A 20,174-nucleotide genomic window follows, 5' to 3' on the forward strand; every position below is an offset into this window, starting at 1 on the left:
GTGTTTGCCCGGATTCGATTTCGTAAATTAGAGAATAAAAATGAACGAGGACGAGATCAACGATTTTGAAACTGAATTTAAATTTGGTAAAGATTCTACAGATATAGTCTTTTCAGTAGACAGTCTAAAAGTAAACTCGCTGTCCAAAACTTAGCAATAAAAATTGAAAAATACGAAGACTTTAAATTTTGACAGAAAAACTCAAAATGCGCTTGACAACAATGTAAACAACATACCTTGAACAAAGTTTATACACATTCCTTCTTTTTTCTTCGTATATCCTTTCAATCAGAAACAACGGTCACTTTTCACTTGTATAATTGAACTTTTGGTTAATATATACAGCAGATAACTAAAATTATGAAAAGGTTGACATTCCTACCTCCATCATTTCAGCCATTTGTCCATGTACAACTGTTCAAAACAGAGTGAGATTGTAACAGTACCCTGATTGTGATATCAAGACTCAAAAAATCAAAAAGAATTAGAGAACAGATGTTTATTACCAGGGAACTCTATTTTATATAATATAGAACTACTTATATAGATAACAATAAGAGACTATGATATTGAGATTACATTCTTCAGAGAATAAAATTACACTATATCCTCGTGTATTGTATTTTCGACCTATTAACATATTTCTCTGAATTTCCCTTTTATATGTTTGAACATAGACATGCCTAATATTTTGAGAGTCACTAGTATACTTGTGCATAAAATAATTGTATCTGAAATCATGGAAATATATTTTGATTTTAAATATTTTTTTTTATTTGAGTTCATTAGATCGATGGCACGTTGTTGACAAAAAATAGCGTCTTGTGTTTTCGACCTATCTAAGAAACTGTTCCAAAGTCGGAAGGGACATGTCATACAAATCTGGAATTGGTTATAATTTGATCATGTTGATGCCAATGTCTATTTCAAATTATTTAAATTGTTAGGTGGCGATCAAATTTATGACTTAATGAATTAAATGGTTACATATACAACTTTAAGATAAAAAATATTATTTTGATATCTTTATTTTTCATTAGTTGTACACATTTCACATGAGGCACTTTGGAAGCAAGTTTGATCTTGTATACAGTCATTTTTTTGTTCAAATTTTAGTGAAGGCATTGTGGAGTGAGTATTGTCTGTATTTCACTGACAGACTGTTGTTTCTGTAAATTAAAATTAATCGATATTTTATTTTTTTAGTAAAAAGCTGTAAGGATCATTCAGATTTCTGTATTAAAAATAACTTTAAGTATTACAACTAACCACCTGACAGTCATGTGACTTAATGACCAGGATGTAAACTTCACGTGCAAAAAGTCCCCCTGCCATATTTCTATAATATTTGTTTATTTTTTATAGATTCTTTTTGAAGGTAAAAATAGTATTAGTAAAAGGGTACAAAAATGTGATATCAAATAATAAAACGTACATACTTAATTACCTTAACTTTACTTGGAACATCTTAACCACCACGTGGTATTATTTGATATTGTTACTTACTATAGCAGCCGAATATGATGTCACGCGGACATGCGCAGCATACAGGAAGTGAATGTAGAATGTGGTCGAAAACATAAGACAGTCGAAAACACACTACGAGATGATAGAAACCGATCGATGTAATCGCGGGAATATGTCAGTGAATCGTCAACTTACAAATATCACCAAAACATTAACAATGATAAAAATAGCATTATTTTAAGTTCAAAATTCTGATATTTGTTACATAATAAATTAAATTAAATTACATTTAAAGTTTTAAGTCTTTATTATCAACAAAAGCAGTATTGCACCATATAGATTAGAGTTTTCAGGTAATATCTATCAGTTCTCAGGTTTTTATTGAGTTTTTTGGGAGTTTTCTGGAAATCCTTGTACCCCAATTTTAACAGTATCTATTCTGGCAGAGTACTTACTCTCTCCTTTTGAAAGAAATATGCTAGTGTAAAAATTCCTTGACATATTATTCCTAGGATTTGATTTCTTTTATTTTGATATTTTATTTTTGAAATTATTAGTTATTTGAAGTTACTGTATACCATTATTGCATAGATTTTTTGAAAACTGAAGATTACTGTTTTTTATCAGAAATAAAAGAAATATACAATTTATTTATATTGTTTATATTTGTTGATATATTTTAGAAGAACCAAAGCCAGGCAGATTAACATTTCATTTGATAGCTAAGAGAAACTTACCATTAGGATATGATGAAAATGACCATGATCAAGTGTAAGTTCTGTGCTGTAGAAATAAAGAAATTTAGGATTAACAGTATGAGTGATGGTAAAACTTGTAGATATTAAATTCCTTGACTTGATTCATGGTGGCTTTGACTTAAGATGAATAGACACTAAAGTTAGTATAATTATTTTATAATTTTTCTCTAATTTTCTTAAAAAAGGTAAGAGTTGAACTCTGTGGATGCTAAGAAGACAATCAAAAACCATAAGTTGAAGAACAACAGGCAATCATATAAAGAAAGAGAGTTTAATATATATAAGCATTAAAATTCAGTTGAAAAATATAGATTACCTGAATTGTTTTGGAGAGAAATGGGGTTTCTATCTACATATATTATATAATGCAATTTATTCTTTTGAAAATAAAACAAATCTTATCTACAGTGATTCATCACTTTATGGAAGTAAATTAGTGAGATTAATCTCTTTAAACTTGCTATTTATCAAATTTGTAAATTGTATCTAGATAATTTGCAGAAATAACCAGTTTAATTATCTCCACTTGAATTTAACATAATTTTTTAGAAGTTGTCTCCCATTACAAAAAAAAATCACAGATTATTTTGTTCATAGACAAATCTAAGACTTTGTGGTTTATTTCTTAAAAAAAGAAAAAGACAAATATTTTTAAGAAAGTACAAATTTCTAAGAAAATAATAGTAAACTAAATAAGTGTAAATTTGGAAACTTATATAATTTACAAAACAGGCAAATTTTTTTCAACATTGAACATAGTTGCTGGCTTGATTTAGACAGTGTCTATCTACCTTGAAATTAGGACAATGCTTTTCATATATAAGAGCCATTTGTGTTTTCATGTATATATTTTGAAACACTAGTGAAAGCACAAGACAGGAAAAACTGAGTCATCTGATCTGAACATATTTATGGAAAAGTTATCTCTGGTGGCAAAATGTATTATGGGATACCATGCCTGTCTGTCCGTCTGTCAACACTTCATAAGATAACTCAAATGTGCTTTAACCAATTCTCATATAACTTTAACACAACATTAGAATTAATGGGCCGTAGAAAGCTCCCTTGTGAGTTTTTTTGTTTTTCCAGTTTGTTTCTTCAAAGTTATGGGACTTTAATCATCAGATTTTAATAAAATTTAACACATTTGGAACCATAACTTAAGTCTGTTTGGATTGATTCAGTGGAAACTACATAATTGTTGGAATTAGTGAACATGAAAAACTGTTCAATTTAAAGAAAGATATCCTCAGGCATGTTTTTCTACAGAGCTATTTTATTTGCTTATGCTTAAATGCCATCTAAATTTCACATTTTATTCTTGCAACAATTTTTATATGCACAATAAGGGTGTAGCATGTGCTCTTGGCACAGCTGTTTAATAGTATTGTATAATATCTTTTATATTCAGTCTTTTAGGTAAATAATTTTGTTATTTAATGTATATTTTAGATTGAAAGAACTGAACGCAATTTCACACATTAGATTAGACAGAGCAAATATTGGCCAAATTGATAGCTTTGAACTCTTGGGACCAAAAGTCACCAACCTCTATCTGCAAGTGGTAAATAATTAGGTTGCTTTAACTTATATTTCTTGTCATCATATTTCATATCATATAAGTAATACAGACTATTGCAATCAACTGGTACAATTACAATTCTGGAAGCTTTTACTTTTCATCCTGTCAAACAGATTTAGTCATCTATTGAAAAAATATTCATTTCCTATTTTAACATAGAATTTGTTGACTTAACTTTCAATGACCTATATTTGAAAAAGGAGTTGATTTCTCTGTTGGTGTATATAGATTTATTTTGGTTTTGAAAAGATATCACAGGGTTTGTTTTTTATTATTTTGGAAGGAAACAACCAGAATGAAAAAAGTCATTATGTATGAATATTTATTTATATACTGTATTTAAAGAATATGTGTCCATATGACTCATGCCCTGCTCACACAATCCTATGTCCATGTTTAGTGTTCCCTAAAAATGAGGTCAAAATCGTAATTTGTCGTCTGATTTAAAAATGTCATTTCACAACAAACCCTTCCTAACATAGGCAGGGCTTAAAAATATTTTAGTATTGATTCATATTCATTAAAGCTTAGACTTTTTAAGTGATATACTAACAAACAAATCATTAGTTTTCCATTGCAGTCCAGTGCCCTGTAAACACAATTCAAAGACTATAGGTCTTGAAATATTAATGAAATGGATAACTTTAACTTTACTCTCATGATAATTTTTTTAAGAAGAAACCATACATTTAATCATTTCCAAAGTTAAACTGATAATGTTCCTGTGAAAGAGAAAGACAAATTGGGATAATTTTCTATTTCTGATCAATATCCTTAAGCCACACTGATTTGATGGGCCTTTTTTGTGATTTTGTAAAATTTCTAAATTTCCTTTGTTTTACAACAACTTTTAAGTATACATTAGATTGGGAAAGTATGTGTGCACCCAAGAAACAACTCTATATTGGTGAGATTATGTCAATAGTTATATAGAAGCTTAATTCTCTTATATTATTTTGTTGTTTCTTGGATGCACAGTGTTTCCACAAAAGAAACAAGGATGGAGAACTGCATAACTTCTTCAGTTTTCTTTATTTTCATGGAAACGGTTCATATTATGATGTATTTGTTATGTCATAACCTCAAAATTCATTTTTATTTCTTGTTTTTATGCATTTCCAAACATTATGTACAGATTTGAAACAGTTCTCGTATACTTTATTTTCTTTGGCTTTAATGCCCCTACTCCTTTGTAGAAAAAAAAATGATTATACAAAATGAAAATATGGAGTCCAGAAATCTCATTGACATAAGTATATCATATCCACATAAAAAAATGGCACTTATTCTACCCAAAAGAATGGTTTAATTTGACTTTTTGTTATATGTTTACAGAACCTGATAGAAAAGATAGAGAACCTGGAATGTCTGAAGAATCTGACATTTTTGACACTTGCTGATAACAGAATAAGGAGGGTTGAAAATCTCAACTGTTTACCAAAACTGCATTTCTTGGACTTGTCTCATAACTGTGTCTCACAGCAGAATTTTGATATAGGTAGATAAGTATTAATATCAGGTTATCTATATATTATGAGTGCAGCCATCAAATTCTAATGAAATGCTTCATATCGTTTTAAACAGCTGATAAGCTGATAAGATAGGTAATTTAGTTTTATAAATGTAGAGGTAAAGATAGCAGACACAAATAATATAAAGTTTTTTTCCTATTGAAGGCAGCAAACAAGTCACAAAGTTTAATAAAATATGTGTACAGTGTATATACTGTCTATTTGCCATATTTGTTTGAGTGTTTTCATAATTCGTATGATGTTTTTTTTAATGATTTTGAAAAGCTTGTTGAGATAATGTCAGGTCAAATTTGATGAAATTGTCACATTAAAAATTTAGGATGTAGTTGATAAATCCAGGTTAATTTTTATATCATAATGAATTAGCATACTTTCCCTTACATGTCACATTTCTTTCCCATAGTTCTTAGGGAAAAATATATGTACCAAACTACTAAATGTGAACCCAGACTTTTGAATGAAGCCCCGGTAACTTTATCGGAAGTTTCGTGATAGAATTGATTGATAGGAATTTTTTAGATGTATTTATCTATATTACATGATCTTCTGACAAGATAATGGATATGTAGAATGTTTGTTACCAGAAGCAGGCTTCCAAATCCTCTTTAAAACATTGACTAAAAAAAAATATTTATCTGATATTTGATATGTGGCATATCGATGTTCTGAAATATTGAAATCATTGTTTATTATCTGTTTATTTTCTACAGATGAATTTCCACAGAGTCTGATTATTTTAAATTTAAAAGGGAATCCATGTTGTAATCATCCAGATCACAGGTAAAATTTATTTTTCATTGAACATTTAAATTTGTGGTTTACATAAATCCATGAAAATGGGTACGCCATGAGTAATAATGAATTCACAGTACATCAAAAACATTAACTTACAGGATTTGGCAACAAGCTGTGAAAGATTTGATACTGTTTAGCTCCCTCCAAAAGATGCATTAAGACTGAAATTTATCAGAAGTTATACACATTTACATATTACATTAGTTTTTGTGAAAATGGCAAATGTCAAATGTTTTTAAAAAGAATAGTTATATTTTCACAAGTGAATTGGGAATGTTGAGTAGGACAAATAAAGGAATTGAGAAGAAACCCAGAAAAGTATTAACTTGTCATTTAACCCTTTATTTTGAAATTAATCATAAAAAAATAAATATTTTTTTTCCATACGAGGTAAAAATAAGAAAGACTTAGGTGTGCATCAACAATGTATTAGTTTGTGATTAGGCCAGTGTAAGGGGAATCATTAGTTGTAGGTCAATGAAAATTGGTATGTTGATGTATTAGCATTGACACATCCCATTTCCATGAAATTATTTTGCTCAGCCCCTTCAGTCATGGTCTATTGACTTTGAATGTTTTTCATAGTTTACATGTTTAAATATTGCCATTTAAAATCAACATTTGCATTATATATTCAAAATAACAAAAAAAGTGAGACATATCCCTGTGTCATCAGTTTATTTTATGTAAGAGTAAACATTCAATAATTGAATGCTTTTTTTTATTATTTTATTGGGGTATAAAAGCATTGACAGAATCACATTTTTTATGAAGAACAGAAGCGCTAATCTTAAAATGGGCGCACGATCAACGCTTTTACATCCCAATAAGTGTCAAGCTTTGTTTTTCTATGCATAGTTTTAACATTGTTACATGCAGTTATAGCTGTTGTACAGAAATACAATATGATATTGAAGTGCCTCACGATTGTTGTCAGCCAATCAAAAATTACGGATTCTGATGAAACATACATGTAATGTAATTATATTTTATTAAGGAAGATTTCAAATAGTTCATGCAATATAGCAGAATTCAGAACTAATAAACAAAAGACCAATGGAATATTGCAAGAAGGTAATCATGTAGAGTCTTATATAAATCTATCTGTAATCTTAGAGAACATAGTACCATAATTAAATGGTTTAGAAGGTATACAAAACAATATACAAATTAAGCAAATTGCAGAAAAGCCCTTTTAGTAAGTTATAGCATACCGATACCTAACAAAACATGTTTGATTTATTTTGTATTTACATTGTATCATAGGTCAAATTTATTTGTTCAGTGTATGTTCACTGGTGTTAATATGTCCTTTGATTGAGTTAAGCCATTTCAGTTGATATTTTATAGTGTGTCTTTCTATGTTGTGGTGTTACACTATTGTTTCCGAAAAAGGGTGAAGGTTTGGTACCATTAAAACGTTTAAACCCGCTGCAATTGTTTGCACCTGTCCTAAGTCAGGAATCTGATGTTCAGTAGTTGTGGTTTGTTGATGTGGTTCATAAGTGTTTCTCGTTTTTTATATAGATTAGACCGTTGGTTTTCCCGTCTGAATGTTTTACACTAGTAATTTTTGGGGCCCTTTATAGCTTGCTGTTTGGTGTGAGCCAAGGCTCCGTGTTGAAGACTGTACTTTGACCTATAATGGTTTACTTTTATAAATTTTGACTTGGATGGAGAGTTGTCTCATTGGCACTCATACCACATCTTCTCATATCTATTGATACCGCCACATTTTCGAGCCTGTCCTAAGTCAGCCTTTGTTAGTCTTATGTGGTTTTTAATTTTGGTTCATTTGTATGTTTCAGAGTTTAGTGTGGCGTCCAATTCACTCAACTATTATACATTATTGTTAAGTGGGCAGCTGAAGTCTGCCTCTGAGTTCAGGATTTTCTCGCTGCGTTGAATACCCATTGGTGTCCTTGAGCTGTTTTCTGCTCTTTGGTTGGGTTGTTGTCTCTTTGACACATTCCCCATTTCCATTCTCAGTTCTTCTGTAAATAGATTATTCATTATCATATTGTTCTAAAGAATAGAATTTACCACTTGCAAGATAGAGTGGTGTTTGCAATAAAACAATGACTTGTAAAATGTTTTCTAGATTCTCAGGCATTAATGACGTCTTAAAGTTATACATGAGTAATTACATTGTCTTTAAAGACCATAAAACTCTGTTTCAGAGGAAGAATAATTCAAGAACTGGTTAATCTTAGACAACTTGATGAAGTGGAAATTTCAGCTAAAGAGAAAAGAGAAGTAGGATTGGAGGCCAGTAGTGATGATGATGATGAAGAAGAAGAGGAAGATGAACTAGTTTCATCAAATAAAAAGCCTCAAGAAAAAGGTATATATTCTCAAAATGAGTAACTATGTATTTAAAAGATGGATATAGAGTTTAATTGATATGATATTCCAGAGCTTGTTGTTCCTATCATAATTTTTTCACCAATGATGGCAGCACACTTACTATATGTATAAAGCTTTATATCTGGAAAAAGTCCTTCATAAGAGTAAGAAATTCAATAAAAAAGAAAATCAATATACAAGTGAATCCAGAATCGTTATTTTTTTTTACAACATTTGCACTTGTGCATTACCCTGTTGACAGAGGCTGTGATATTGTAAAGCATTCAATTTACAACAAATTCTTATATCTAATTGCCAAAAAGAATTATGAAAATATTACAGACTTCATCTAATTTCATGGTAACACTTGCCTCATATTAATTCAGAAGGTAGAAGACCTGGATACTTCTTACTATATTTGGTGTATGGAATTATTGTTAAAGTGTACATGTCCATCTGGCAGGTTTATCCATCCTTTACCTTGATTCATTAGTCAAACTAAAGTTTTTGTGGTTATATCAGTTTCTCAGATACTACAAGCAATAGGTCAACTATAAATGGTGTACAGAATGATTGTAAGGTGTAGATTTTCATCTGTTTGGGTGAATCTGACCTTGACCTCATTTTTATCATTGGTCAACGTTAAGCTTTCATGGATAAGTCTGTTTCTCAGATACTATAAGTAACATGGCAACTATATTTGGTGTATAGAATGGTTGTAGGTATATATTTACATGTCATTCCAGTCCAGTTCATCTGACCATGACCTCATTTTCATTGATCATTGATAATGTTTGGTTTTTGTGATACCTTTGAATGTAAAAACCTTTATCTTAAAGACTTTCAAAATAAAATTCAATCATGATCTGTATAGCAGGACAGACATTTCAACACTCTTGTTTAATTGAGGGTTCTGACTTACAAGGAAATTTCTAAACCAAATGTTCTAATTATTATTTTTGTTTTACAGCATAATTTATCCAGGTAACTCAATGTTTATATGATTGAACAAACCCAAAGATGTAACATTTAACAAATATTGTTATCTTCTGATCATTGTTAATATATTAAATCATTTTTTTGGAACTCATCTGTGGTTTTTGATAAATTTAGATTTGACAAAAGATTTCTTTTAAACCTTTTTATTTGTTTGTATTGTAATATGATTTAATAACTACTCTAATCATGAAATATTTTATGTTGAGACACAATTTCATTGCATAGTTTTCTATTTCATCCAGATCAAAATTTTAAAACAGCAGGTCCACAACCTTATGTTCTATAGAGAAAGTTTTATTCAGAAGTGATTTATAATTGTTGCTACAGCTTGATACTTTGGGGCAACATTATTTAATAGCAATTTATATTTATTAAACATTTGTATCAGAAGTAAAGCTTACTGGTTTACTTTTAGAGTCTCTTCAATCTTTTTCAACTGAGATTTTAATGAGGTCACAGAGACGTATGGAACAAGGCTTAAAGGATCACAATTCTCATACAGCTGAACTGGATCAGATACGTGAACGAACTCATTTACCACTGTCAAGTCGCAGAGCTCAAAAGTCTTGATCAATGGAGAATGTTATACTAAATGCATTATATGCCTTCAATAAATGCTATGATATCAGGATATTATACTGTTTTAGAGGTGTCTCGTAAACAGGAGTTTAACTGATGTTTCATATGTGACAGTGAAAACTGCTCTTCAAAAGAGGATATATACTTAGCAAAACAAAATATAAAGTGATATAAATAAATAGAGACCAATGTCAAAGAGTACCGTAGATAATTTTTACCGGTGATTGCTGTCTATATAAAGGAACAATATTTCTCAACAGTCTGACGTATAATTATTATGTTAGTTTATTGTTATATTTTTCATTCCAAAAATGTGAACCCACCTGTTTTATATGTGATTTGTTGTATATTAGTAGATTTTTTTACTTTTATTAATATTTAGTTTTATATTGCAACAACAAAATTATTTATATTTATATAAATGATAAAATAAATTTATTGTTTCAGAATATGTTCTTTTTAATAAAAATTACATGTTATAAGTAATTTTTTACATTGCTGGAATATATTTGATTTTAAACTTACACTGACAGAATGATTGTTCCATTAAAAAAAGAACAAAAAGGCATTCATCAGTTGGAATTTTAAGATCTACATTATCTAAACACTGACAGAAAAACTATTTTGGGGTACATAAAATTTTACAATTTATGTTTTCTATTCACAAATTAAACGTAGTAGCCCATGTAAATTATTGGTTCAGTTTAGTATTTTGAGAAATCAGAGTAAAAGGGTATTTGGTACTGTCAATTCTTTTATATTCATGGGTACTGATTTTTGTGGAAATAAAACATTTTCATAGGTGTTCACAAACTAGCTGTATTGAGCTGTACATATGTAACACTCTCAAACATCTCCATCCACCAAACGTGTCCTATTTCTCCATACGTGTCTATTTTCCCCAAACGTGTCCTTCAAAATCCAAAATCACCCAAACATGTCTAATTTCACATCCACCAAACGTGCCCAATGATTGTTATTTGCCAAAATGTGTCCACTTTAAAAGCCAGAAAGTCTCAAAACTTTTAGCGCTAATACATGTATGTCCTCAGCAACATAAATTACATTTACAGTACATTCACTAAAGAGACATAAACAAGAGAAATAACTTTGATTTGATAAGCATCCCTGATACCAGCCCAATAATTTATAATCTTTAGAAAAACATGTATTACTTAAAGGTAACGTTAAAATACGTTAAAAACAGTATGCATGACTTGCAAGATGTGAATTTAAGTCATTTTAAATGTGCATCATCTTTTTAACTGTCATATTACTTTTAATTTAGAGGTAAAAATCGACTTACAGAAAATAATGGATTAACTGATTGTTGCTTGCTAAAAATTTTGTGGCAGTTATTTCATGCATATTTAGGACAAAAGATTGATTGATTGTTTGATGCTTAAAGTCCAGTGGCAAATATTTCATGCATGTTTAGGATTTCATCATATTAACAATAAATTCAATAGGTAGGACATGTATGGGTGGTTTTAAAATATGGACATCATTGAGCGTTCACAAAAAGGAGACATTTAGGCTTCAATTGGACACATTTTAGGGATTGGATACGTTTGGGTATTTTTAATAAAATGGACGTGATTGGGCGCCCTTTAGCAAATAGATATGTTTTTGACATTCAGTGACGTCATATGGACATGTTTGAGTTGATTGAAACATTTCTGAGTGTTACACATATATTCCAAAACTAGCTGTATTGAGCTTTACAGATGTTCACAAAATAGCTGCATTGAGCTGTATAGATGTTCACGAACTAGCTGTATTGAGCTGTATAGATGTTCACAAACTAACTGTATTGAGCTGTACACATGTTCACAAACTAGCTGTTTTGAGCTGTACACATGTTCACAAACTAGCTGTATTGAGCTGTACACATGTTCACAAACTCGCTGTATTGAGCTGAACAGATGTTTACAAACTAGCTGTATTGAGCTGTACAGATGTTCACAAACTAGCTGCATTGAGCTGTATAGATGTTCACAAACTAGCTGTATTGAGCTGTACACATGTTCACAAACTAGCTGTATTGAGCTGTACACATGTTCACAAACTAGCTGTATTAGCTGTACAGATGTTTACAAATTAGCTGTATTGAGCTGTACAGATGTTCACAAATAAGCTGTATTGAACTGTACAGATGTTTACAAATTAGCTGTATTGAGCTGTACACATGTTCACAAACTAGCTGTATTGAGCTTTATTAATTAACTACACTGTTATTGGACTTAATATGATGAAAACTGCCTATGCAATATAAAGGTGTCAACTCGGCCAATACAGAATAACTCGGCCAATATAGATTTTTTTTCTGTATTGGCCGAGTTCTGATCCGGCCAATACAGGATTTCGGAACGTCTCTAGTTTTTAGATCGATAGCCACGATAAACCTTACCTTACCTCTGTATCTTTAACCCCCTTTGTAGAGGAACCATACGCTAGTATGTAGAACTTGTGATCCGCAATTTCTATGTACAGTGATGCCTCCACCAATATGTTGCAGTGCTCTATATTTACAGTGAAATCCTACCCACACACTTATATTAAAAATCCTTTGTTTTATAATTAAAATGTTTCTGTGCCTATCATACGGTGGTTAAAAGTCAGTCACTATATAATATAAAATTCCTTTCTTTCTTTATATATATATACACGCATGTTACACATTTGTTTTCGGTTCCCCTAACCGTTTTGTGTACGTAGCTAGATATGCTTTAAAAGTATAACTCATTTCTGTAAGATATCAATAACATTATTCCATAAAATCCGCCATTTGTTTTCCTATCACGGTAAGATGATAAAAGAATGAGTGCCTCTTCCTCATGATTTAAAAGATATATAGTAAAGTATTGTCTAAAAGTTATATTCGGTTCTTCTAAAAAGTCCTTTATATAATCCATATATTGCTTAAAATTCTGTTGGCTATATATAATTTAAGATAATTTCGATATAAGATCGCACACTTTAGTAAAGTGTCACCACTAGTATGTATATATGATAAAATAGGTTCATTATGTTACACTCTGTAAATTGACTAGTATATATGAGTTTTGTGGCTAAGGTATTGTTTCTTCTGTTATGGTAGTGGTTAGCTTTTCCTTTTAAAGTTATTATCCTTATTATTATCAACCGCATACTATCTTATAACGGGCTATATGTAGCTGGTATATCAAGCGTCAACACAAACTGAAAGTAAACAGTTGTTTGGAAGACGCAGTTTTCATTTACTCACCATAAACAAGCTGAAACGTTCAGTATGGCATATATTTCAGGCTTAAGACGGTCACATTCATTTAAAAAAGCATTTTGAAAGCAGACTATGGAATTATTTCAGGTTTGGGAAACGAGTAGATTATCACAAAGTTCATTTCTTGTCGACCTCATAATTTCACGATGGTACAAATCGATTTACTGTTTACTTTCGCTTCTCATGTTTTGTAAACTGTCATTTATTTTTAAACCCGAACCAGGCATATGCATTCTGGAAGGGTGACCTGTAATTGTGCAAATCTTCGTTCTTTGGTCAGTTGGCTTATGGATAGTTGTATCATTTTCAACTCCTACATTATTTTTTCAGTTTGTTTCTGCATAACACATGCAATGGCAGTACCTTTCCAATTACTATTTATGTGTTGTGTCTAAATTTAAATTGTAACACTTTATAGTGACTGGAAAGGGTAGAAAAATTCATCAGATGAGAAAATGCTGAAGACACCTGGAAACGACACCAGATCATTAGATAGAGCATCTTATAAAAAGAAACTGAGATTTGGATAGTTCCACTTCAAAGTTCAAGGTAAAAATGTTTATCTCTTGTGAAATGAAATAAAAAAAATATTGTAACACTGTAGTTAATTAATAAAGATACTATTACGTGTATTTCTGTATTGGCCTTGTTATTGGTCCTTGGCCAGCTGTATTGGCCTTCGGCTTCGCCTCAGGCCAATACAGCAAGCCTCGGACCAATAACAAGGCCAATACAGAAATACTCACGTAATAATATCATAGTACACATGTTCACAAACTCGCTGTATTGAGCTAAACAGATGTTTACAAACTAGCTCTATTGAACTGAACAGATGTTCACAAACTAGCTGCATTGAGCTGTATAGATGTTCACAAACTAGCTGTATTGAGCTGTACACATGTTCACAAACTAGCTGTATTGAGCTGTACACATGTTCAAAAACTAGCTGTATTGAGCTGTACACATGTTCACAAACTATCTGTATTGAGCTGTACAGATGTTCACAAACTAGCTGTACAGATGTTTACAAATTAGCTGTATTGAGCTGTACAGATGTTCACAAATTAGCTGTATTGAGCTGTACAGATGTTTACAAATTAGCTGTATTGAGCTGTACACATGTTCACAAGCTAGCTGTATTGAGCTGAACAGATGTTTACAAACTAGCTCTATTGAACTGAACAGATGTTCACAAACTAGCTGCATTGAGCTGTATAGATGTTCACAAACTAGCTGTATTGAGCTGTACACATGTTCACAAACTAGCTATATTGAGCTGTACACATGTTCACAAACTAGCTCACTGCAGTGTTCTCCCCAGGCCGATATGACGCTGCGGTGCCGCAGCGCCTTCATAATATTTTTGTAAATCCCGCAGCGTCTTAATTGGCCGCTGTCCCTTGATACTTGATCCCGCAGCGTGTTAATTTTCACATTTTCATTATAAATGTTGGTTAAAATTGTCAAGTTACTGATCACCGCTGATGGGTCGGTCAGTGTTACGCAATAACTGATAATTAGTTTTACCTGAGCCACGCTTATCGCAGCCTTATCGGACTATGTTATCAGGTAATAGCTTAAATGATCATCAAGAAGATAGATATTTTTTGAAGAAAATTAAAAATTTTAAAAACTTCAGTGCAGAAATTGAAGAAATAGATCGCAAATACATTGTATTTACGCATCGTGTGTGTGATCACTTGACCATTTATATAACGAATTTTTTCATTGGTCTAGAAGAAGAATCTATTTAAACACGACCAATGAACGTGTTGAATACACATGATAAATTTGAATACACATTGCTAAAGATATTTACGATGAAAACTATGAATGAAAGTATTAGTAGTTGAAAAAATTAAAATAAAGTTTGATTAAAGATAACGAGGAGTGATTTACTTTAATAGAAAGTGAAAAAATGTTGCTTGCAAGGTAAATTCGTCTGAAACTGTCATATTTTTAGAGATAAAATGATCATTGAACATCGATCGTGAATCCGTGCGTCGGGAAATATGTGACAATCAACACGGGTACAGAATCGCCGCAGCTTCTGTATAATGTCACTGGTAAATAATTTCAATGGTTTTAACTTTAACGAATTTGTAAAGTTTCGTTTATATCTATCTGCCAAAGATAGGATTAAACAATAATACGCACGGAAGCGTAATGTGAAACTACGGAAACTGGTCAGCTGTTCATTTATAAAAAAAATTTGTTTTAAAAAGTTGTATACCAAATATCTTAACCATATTCGATTTTATTAATTCTGAATGAACATGTTCTCTGCAAATAACAAAGGGGTGAATTATAAGCAAAAGGTAGATGATGGAAGTAGAAGTTTTTTTCCACACCAATGACTTCTAATGAAAAGTGGAATACACCTCCGTCTACACTGTCAGTATAAGCAGATTTCATTGCTTCTCCTAATCCCAACCAAGCTCAAGTTTTAGCAATTGATAAAAGCAAGCACCATGTTTCTGGTTTCAATGACAAGTGGCTGACTGAGTTTTCATGGCTTAGAAATGTTCAAGGGGGTATAAGCAAAAGTTATTGTGAGTGGGGGTTTAATTTTTAACCCTGAAGAGGATAAAGACAAAGTTGGGGAACAGACTGTCCAACAAAATAACACTATCTTGAAACAATATCCCTAGAAGGAGCAGAGAGTAGAGATGAATATTTATATTTTGACTTCTTTAATTGACTGAATATAAATAACTTTTGTGTTTAAAATCAATTTATTTCATATATATATTCTTGTAATTCATTAATACTCTGCATTATTAAACACATAACACAAAGCATTATAATTCATATTGCATGTCATGATTTATGACTTATTGCTTCAGATCACAAACGTTCACTCTAAAAAAAGAGTTACGCGCCCTTGAATTTTGCGCCTTAAAAAAATCCTGGGGAGAACACTGAGCTGTATTGAGCTGTACACATGTTCACAAACTATCTGTATTGAGCTGTACAGATGTTCACAAACTAGCTGTATTAGCTGTACAGATGTTTACAAATTAGCTGTATTGAGCTGTACAGATGTTCACAAATTAGCTGTATTGAGCTGTACAGATGTTTACAAATTAGCTGTATTGAGCTGTACACATGTTCACAAACTAGCTGTATTGAGCTGAACAGATGTTTACAAACTAGCTCTATTGAACTGAACAGATGTTCATGAACTAGCTGAATAAGCTATTTAATTATTTTCTTTTTAAAATGAATCTTACACATACATAAAGGTTGGTTTTATTCCTTCAAGCACTTCAGCTGCCATAATAAGATGTAAACATTGAGACCTCTTCCTAAGAGTTTGTGTAATATTGCAGCTTATCTCTTAATGTCCTGGGTGTATTTTATATGCAATAGTAGTAATATTCCAAAAAATCAAATGATTTATATAGGATTTGTTTTGCAAAAGTTTGTCAATTAATCAAAAACTGCACAAAAGATGATGGCAACGCTGCATGCATGAATATAGAACCGTATTAAAAGTTTTAGTTTGAAAACTGTAGGAGGAGTTAGCCACACAAACCATGCACCCTGTATGCATAATTTCACATCAATAAAAATGTTCAACATTCTGTCATTTTTGGAAAATTTTAAGAAAACCAAAGTCCTGTGAATATGAATATGCACACCTTTATATATGAGCAAACGCTTAGCATAATAAAAAAAGTTTTAGCTTGAAAACTGTAGGTGGAATTGGCTGTAACTATGTACCCTGCATGGGTAATATTACCAAAAATCGGATCAGAGTCGCAATATTTGTGACTAATCAATGTAGAATGTTTACAATGTAGTTGCATTAACATGAAGAGGCAGAAGAATGATTCTTAAATATCTAACAAGATGAAGAAAAGCAGGTAGAGTGCTGTAACTTTGTGTGATGTTTGAGGGATGTTTGACTGATCTGGGAGTTGAAAACTGTAGGAGGAGTTGATAACACAAAACTTTGTATCCATTCTGAATAAATTTTGCTGAAAAATGACTAAGTTCCCAAGTCTGGAAAAGTGAGAAAAAATTCCTCAAACAATTCCATAATAGCAGGTGCACAACTTCCAACATATGTTCCATCTGGCTAACATCACCATACTAAAAGCAGTATTTGGACTTCTTCCAACTCGAGCAAAAATGACAAAAGTTCAACAACTCTTCATTTGTTGAAAATTTGAAGGAAATCAAAATCCTGATAATATGCACACCTTTAGTATATATAATACCTTCCATAATATAAAAGTTCCAGTTTTAAAACTGAAGGAGTTAGCCAGATAAACCATGCACCCCGCATACCTAATTTTACCCAAAAAATGTACAGTTTAACAACCTGTCATTTGTGGAAAATTTTAAGAAAATCAAAATCCTGATATACACCCGTTTTATATTTGTACCAACATAAACATTATATAAAAGTTCTAGCTTGAACACTGTGAGAGAGGAGTTAGCCAGACAAATCATGTACCCTGCATGACTATTATTATCAAACAAGAGTGCACACCCTGAAATGTCTCACCTGCTTTTCTGACCATTGATTTTATGTTGAAAGTCTTAAAGATAAAGGTTTTACTACATGTATTGCATAAACTAAACATTTTTAAAGATCCATGACAATGTGGTCAAGGTCAGATAAATCCTGTCAGACAGACATGTACACCTTACAATTATTCCATACACCAAATATAGTTGACCTATTAACTATATTGCTTATGGTAATTAAAAAACAGACCAATAAACAAAACCTTAACATTAACCAATGAACCATGAAAATGAGGTCAAGGTCAGATGATAGCTGCCAGACAGACATGTACACCTTCAATGACCTTACAATTATTCCATACACCAAATATAGCTTTCCTATTGCTTTTAATAATTGAAAAACAATAACAATGAGGTCAAGGTCAGATGATACTGGCTAGACCAACATGTACACCTTACAATCATTCCATACACCAAATATAGTTGACCCTTTTGCTAGTAGTATTTGAAAAACTGACCAAAACACAAAAAAATTAACATTGACCACGAACCATGAAAATGAGGTCAAGGTCAGATGAAACCTACCAGACTAACATGTACCCCTTACAATCAGTCCATACATATAGTATCTGAGAAACCGACCTAATCACGTAACTTTAACCTTGATCACTGATCCATGAAATGAGGTCGAGGTCAGTTGAACCCTGTCTGACAGATATGTAGACGTTGCAAGGAACCCATATATCAAACACAGTTATCCTGTTAATCATATTAAGTGAGAAATTCACATAAACTATAAATTAAAGGCCAAGTGAGTTTTTCTCATCACTTGGCGTCCCGTTGGTATCAGTTGTAGTCGTCGTCAGTTGTTAACTTTTACAAAAATCTTCTCCTCTGAAACTAATGGGCCAAATTTTATCAAACTTTGCCACAATCCCCATTAGGGTATCTAGTTTTAAAAATGTGTTTGATGAACCTGCCTGCTAACCAACATGGCCAACATGACTAAAAATAGAAGATAGGGGTAAAATGCGAGTTTGGTCTATTATCTTGAAAACCACTATGAATGGAGAAAATCTGTCAGTGGCAAAAATGATTAGAATGATGAGATCTACATATTGTCTATTTACTTCAAAACTGTCAAACGACTTCATATAGGTGTTATTGCCCTTAAATGACGAATTTTACTGATTTTTTCATATTTGCCCAATATCTGAAAAACTATTATAGATGGAGAGAAACTTATTTACCAAAAATGATCAACAAGACAAGATCTACAAATAAGTCAACATGGTCGAAATTGTCAGACGACTCCTTAACGGAGTTATTGCCCTTAATGACGATTTTTATCTATTTTTTTGCATTTTTGCTTAATATCTGAAAAACTATTATAGATAGATAGAAACTTAAATAAGCAAACGTGATCAGTAAGACAAGATCTACAAATAAAGTTGTTGATCAACTTCTTATTGAAGTTATTGCCCTCTAGTGACGATTTTTCCAAATTTTTCATTTTTCCTATTATCTTGAAAATTATAATAGATAAATAGAAACTTGAATAAGCAAAAGTGATGACCAAACAAGATCTACAAATAAGTTCATACGACCAAAGTTGTTGATCGACTTCTTATTGAAGTTATTGCCCTCTAGTGACAATTCTTCCCAATTTTTCATTTTTGCCTATTATCTTGGAAAATTATAATAGATAGAAACTTTTTAAAGCAGAAATGATCACTAAGACAAAATCTACAAATAAGCCATCATGGTTGAAACTTCAGTTTACTCTTTATTGGAGTTATCGCCCTTTAATGAAAATGTTTACCATTTTTTTGGTGTTTTTTGCCTATTATCTTGAAAACTATAATGCATAAAAAGAAACTTTAAAAAAGAAAAATGATCAGCAGGATCTATAAATAAGTCAAATAGCCTAAATCATCAGTGGACTCCTTATAGGAGTGCTTGCTCTTTAATGACGATTTTTACCAATTTTTAACATTTTTGGCTTCTATCTGGAAAACTTTTAAAGATAGATCTACAAACAAGTAAGATTTTGCTTGAAATTGTTGGTTTACTCTATAGTAGTGATTGCCCTAATTGATATTTTTTTAACTGTTTTTTTTTTTGTGTTTTGGGCAGAAATTAAAGAAAATAGAGAGTAACTGTAAACAGAAAAAAATATCAGCAATACATGATCAACAAAAAATTGGTTTTTATCATGAATTCTATTGTAGTCCACAATGTTGGAGAGCTTCCATTGTTGAAGATGCTCAGATCTAGGTGAGCAACACAGGCTCTTTAGAGCCTCTAGTTTTTGTCAATCCTGCGACTTTTGTCGCAGAAAGCTCGACATAGGGATAGTGATCCGGCAGCTGCGG

The 20,174-nt window shown here is 31.5% G+C and overlaps 1 protein-coding gene across 1 annotated transcript; it reads left to right on the forward strand.

The window, feature by feature from the left end:
- The first annotated feature begins 14 nt into the window (after positions 1 to 14).
- LOC127730662 (leucine-rich repeat-containing protein 46-like) lies at positions 15 to 10,507 on the forward strand. Its single transcript, XM_052239175.1, has 7 exons — positions 15 to 86; positions 2,151 to 2,238; positions 3,678 to 3,789; positions 5,143 to 5,305; positions 6,050 to 6,119; positions 8,315 to 8,478; positions 9,895 to 10,507. The coding sequence occupies exons 1-7, from the start codon at positions 41 to 43 to the stop codon at positions 10,047 to 10,049; spliced, it is 798 nt and encodes a 265-aa protein (XP_052095135.1). The 5' UTR covers positions 15 to 40; the 3' UTR covers positions 10,050 to 10,507.
- The last annotated feature ends 9,667 nt before the right edge of the window (positions 10,508 to 20,174 follow it).

Source organism: Mytilus californianus, unplaced genomic scaffold (genome assembly GCF_021869535.1).
Source record: "Mytilus californianus isolate M0D057914Y unplaced genomic scaffold, xbMytCali1.0.p SCAF_2, whole genome shotgun sequence".
Taxonomy (NCBI): Eukaryota; Metazoa; Mollusca; class Bivalvia; order Mytilida; family Mytilidae; genus Mytilus; species Mytilus californianus.